Genomic DNA, 3,681 nt, shown 5'->3' with positions numbered 1-3,681 from the left:
CGCCCTTCCCGCTTTCCCGCTAAACCCGCCTACACATCGCCACGGCGCATCCTCCCCGAAGATGTCCACGACCAGCGAGAAGCTGCACTCCCTCATCTCGTGGGTGCAGTCGTTTGTCCCCGGACGGCGGAATGCCGACGCCGAGGACCACGCCGATGACGCCGAGGAGCCCCTCCCCCCGGTGGAGGAACTGAAGGACCGGCCGAACCCCTACGGCCCGGAGCCGCAGTTTGCCATCCTCGTCGCCCTGGCCCGGCTGGTCTGGGCCCCCATGGCGGGCGGGCTCTTCCTGATGCACATGTTTGCGCCGCGGCCGGTGGCCGGGCTTTTCCTGGTGGCCCGCTGGTGGTCCCTGCTCTTGGTGGTGATCCTCCTGCTGCCGATCATCGCCGGGACTTTCGGCTTCCTGGTGCCGGAGGCCCACCGGCCGAGGGCCATCCGCCTGCTCTTCGAGTACGACTACCAGGTTTGGTACCAGCGCCAGCGGTACCTTCGCTGGTGGTCCGAGCTCTTCCCGGCCGAGGTGCCCGCCGCCGGCGGGCCGGACTCCAAGCCGGTTCCGGCCTCCTGGCGCGGCCTCTGGCCGCTGTTCGAGGCGGCCCTGCTGCTGGGACTGCTCGGGGCGCCGGCCGGGCTGGCCACCGTCTCGCGCTGGTCCGTGTCCCGCAGCCAGCCGGTCACCCTGGAGCTGTGCTGCCGGATGCAGCCCCTTTCCTCCGGGTGCCTGGCCCTGCTGGCCGCCGAGGGGACCCCGAATGCCTGCCCCGGACCGGCCTGGCCGCACCAGCTGGCCGACCCGCTGCAGGCGGCCCAGGATGCGGATCTTCTCCAGGACCTGGGGGCACTCCCGGCGGTGCCCGGCACCCCGGCGGTGCTCGAGTCCCTGTCTGCCGGTGCTCGCGGCGCATCTCCCGGGGCTTCCTCCCGGAACTGCCAGGATATCGAGGCCGCCATGGCTGCCCTCCGGGCCGAGTCCCGTTTGCACAGCTGCGACCTCTGATGCGGCATGCCGGGGCCTTCCCCTGTTGCCCTTGCGCCCCCTCTCCATCCACTTTCCCTCCCCTTCCTCTCCCTCTTTCTCTCTCTCCCTCAATCCACTCCCCTGGAAACATCCCGATAGACCGGGCGACGGCATGCCTGCTCGCTCTCCTCCCCTTTGTCCTCAGTCCCCTCTGCTCCCGGGCCCGCGCGGGCTCCTCGCCCGCTCGACGTGCAATACACCACTGCCTGGGATTTGGGGACATGGCGACATGCTCGGAAGGCATGCCGGTGTTGTTTTGAGGATGTGAAGAAGATGCCCACCAGCCGGGGCCCCAGGCGCCGGGTCGGGGACACACATGGCTACCGCCGAAGACGCATCAGGAAGGCATTGCGCCGACTGGCACTGGCGTCGGCACGAAAGCCCCCGCTGATGCCGTCCCACGAGACAACCCCCGGCTCCGAGTCGAGCACCGTCCCGGCCAGGGTCTTGGCCACGGCATGGAAGAAGCCAAAGACAAACTGGTCACACTTGAAGCCCATCCCCTGGTACAGCAGCATGGCCGGGTTTTCCGGCGACACATGGAGCGTGACATCCCGCCCGGGCGGGGCCCCGAGCAGCAGCAGGGCCAGCATGCGCTTGGCCAGGCCGGCACGGCGCCACTCCGGGTGCACACACAGGAAGGCCAGGTACATCGGCGTGGTCGGAGGGGAGCCGGGTGGCGGCGGGGACAAAAATGCACAGGCCACCACCAGGCGCCCATACACGATGACCACCGTATGGTCCGGGTAGTCCAGGGCATCGGACACTATGGCCGGGGAGCGAGGGGGGGGGGGGATCCGACGGAGATGGAGATTAGCAGATGTGGCCGGCAACAGGTGGCATCGGGCGGGGCGGAAGTGGTGGGCGCACGGCGAGCACCCCCCCCCCCCTCCAATGAACGTACTGTCAATCCCGGGCCAGAAGCATGCCGCCAGCAGGGCATTCACCTGCTTCAGATGCTCCTCGCGGAAGTGCATGTAATCCAGGGTTTGCAGGGGAACCGGGTGGAACTCGGCGTCGGGCCCACCGGCGCCGGTCACATGGAGGCCCAGGAGCAGGGGATTCGCCGCGCCGAAGTCCAGGGTCCCTCGTAGCCGGGAGGGGCCGTGGAAAAATTGCTGCACCTCCCGGAGGAGGGCCAGCTTCGGGGGGACCCGCGAACCGGGGCCATCCAGTCGATCGCGCAGAATGTATGCCGGCAGGATCTTCCGCGAAAGGGGAGAGATCACCGGCCCCGGCTGGGTACATGGTCAAAGACGAAAAATCCAACAACCACCAGAGTCAGCATCAATCGACAGCCGGCGGCCAGGGGGAGATACGGCGGAGGGACGGGAGCCCGGCACGCATGAGCACGTACGATGGCCAGGCGGTTGACGCCGAGGGCGCGCTCGGTGAAATTCCGGCGCCGGACCAGGAAGGTGACACTTTTGGCCGAGCTCGACAACTGGGGCCGCCAGCCGCGAGGGGGACATCGAATGATGTCGGCCGGGGGGGGAGGTGACATGGTCGAGGCCATGGCCGATCCGGACCGGCGCTTGAAGGACACCTCGGCCTCGGCCGTGGTGTGCAGACGCTGGGAGAAGGTGCCGGACTCGGTGTCGGACTCGGAGCCCGAATCGGAGGCCGGGTCACCGGGGGGAAGCCCCTCGCCGAGATCCCCGCCCCCATGGCCCGGGGCCGGTGGAGGCGTCCAGCGACCGAGAATCGCACCGGTTTGCAGGAGGCCGGGGCCGCTGCCGCCGGCGTCCAGAAGTTCCTGAAGGGTGCGCCGCAGGGCGGCCGCCGCGAAGCCCCGGTCACCGGGTTGCAGAGTCTGCGACCCGGGGGAGACGGGCCCCGGCGAGACGGACCGCCGGTCCGAATGGCGGAGGACAGGGCTGGAACTGCCGGAGCCCGATGCACGGCGCCCGATATGGCGCTGCTGCAGGATGTGCCGCAGGGCGTACAACGATCGGGACTCGGGGTCCAGCTCCTCCGGGGGGATTTGGACGAGCTGAAAGCAGGCATTCAACCTGGCGGCAGGGGAGCGGGGGAGAGAGAGAGAGAGAGGGAGAGAGTTGGATGGAGTTTGGGGGATGGTGAGTCGTCCGGCAGTGAGGAGGTGGACATCCTCGCAGGCAAGAGCACGAAAGGGAGGGTACCGTTGTAGGAGAGTCCGCTCACTGGACTCCGAGGGCATTTGTGACAAGAAAGACTGAAGGCGCCGGGAGGAGGCCTTCGCCGCGGCAGTGGCGGTAGCCGCCGGCCCGGGGGTCGGGGGGCGCCCCCCGCGAGGAGCCCGAGCCGAGGACATGTGTGCTGGCAGACCGCCCAAGCAGGACAGGGGGGAGAGTGAGAAAGGAAGCGGAGGGGAGGGGAGGGGGCAGCCATGTAGGGAGGGAACTTGACCATGTGTGGGCGGCGGCCTCGGATCGCCCCCGGCGCCCAAATAGCCGACCATCCCCCCACCACCCGGGGGCTGAGACACGGCGACACGAAGGCCGGCGGCCAGATCGCGCGGGCCACCGCCCCTGCGAGTGCAAAAGTCTCACGGCAGCCAGGATCACCCAAGAGTTGGTACCTCCGGGGCGGCCTCCCGCCGACGCCTCCCGGAGCGGCGATAACAACAGCGGCGCAACAACCAAAAGGTCGACCGGAAGGGGCGACCGTGGGGGGGGGGG

The 3,681-nt window shown here is 69.0% G+C and overlaps 2 protein-coding genes across 2 annotated transcripts; one reads left to right on the top strand and one right to left on the bottom strand.

The window, feature by feature from the left end:
• H696_02609 (hypothetical protein) lies at window positions 1-3,391 on the bottom strand. Its single transcript, XM_009496520.1, has 4 exons — window positions 3,163-3,391; window positions 2,379-3,033; window positions 1,926-2,259; window positions 1-1,787 (listed from the first exon to the last, which is right to left on the bottom strand). Exons 1-4 carry the CDS (start codon window positions 3,312-3,314, stop codon window positions 1,342-1,344), a joined length of 1,587 nt encoding a protein of 528 aa, XP_009494795.1. The 5' UTR covers window positions 3,315-3,391; the 3' UTR covers window positions 1-1,341.
• On the top strand, window positions 62-1,000 carry H696_02610 (hypothetical protein; the record flags this gene model as incomplete). The annotated part of the gene is made up of 1 exon (XM_009496521.1): window positions 62-1,000. One exon carries the CDS (start codon window positions 62-64, stop codon window positions 998-1,000), a length of 939 nt encoding a protein of 312 aa, XP_009494796.1.
• Window positions 3,392-3,681: the final 290 nt, after the last annotated feature.

Source organism: Fonticula alba, assembly GCF_000388065.1.
Source record: "Fonticula alba strain ATCC 38817 unplaced genomic scaffold supercont2.4, whole genome shotgun sequence".
Classification (NCBI taxonomy): domain Eukaryota; order Rotosphaerida; family Fonticulaceae; genus Fonticula; species Fonticula alba.
The sequence above is the reverse complement of the archived record's forward strand: the minus strand, read 5'-3'. Positions and strand labels throughout refer to the sequence as shown.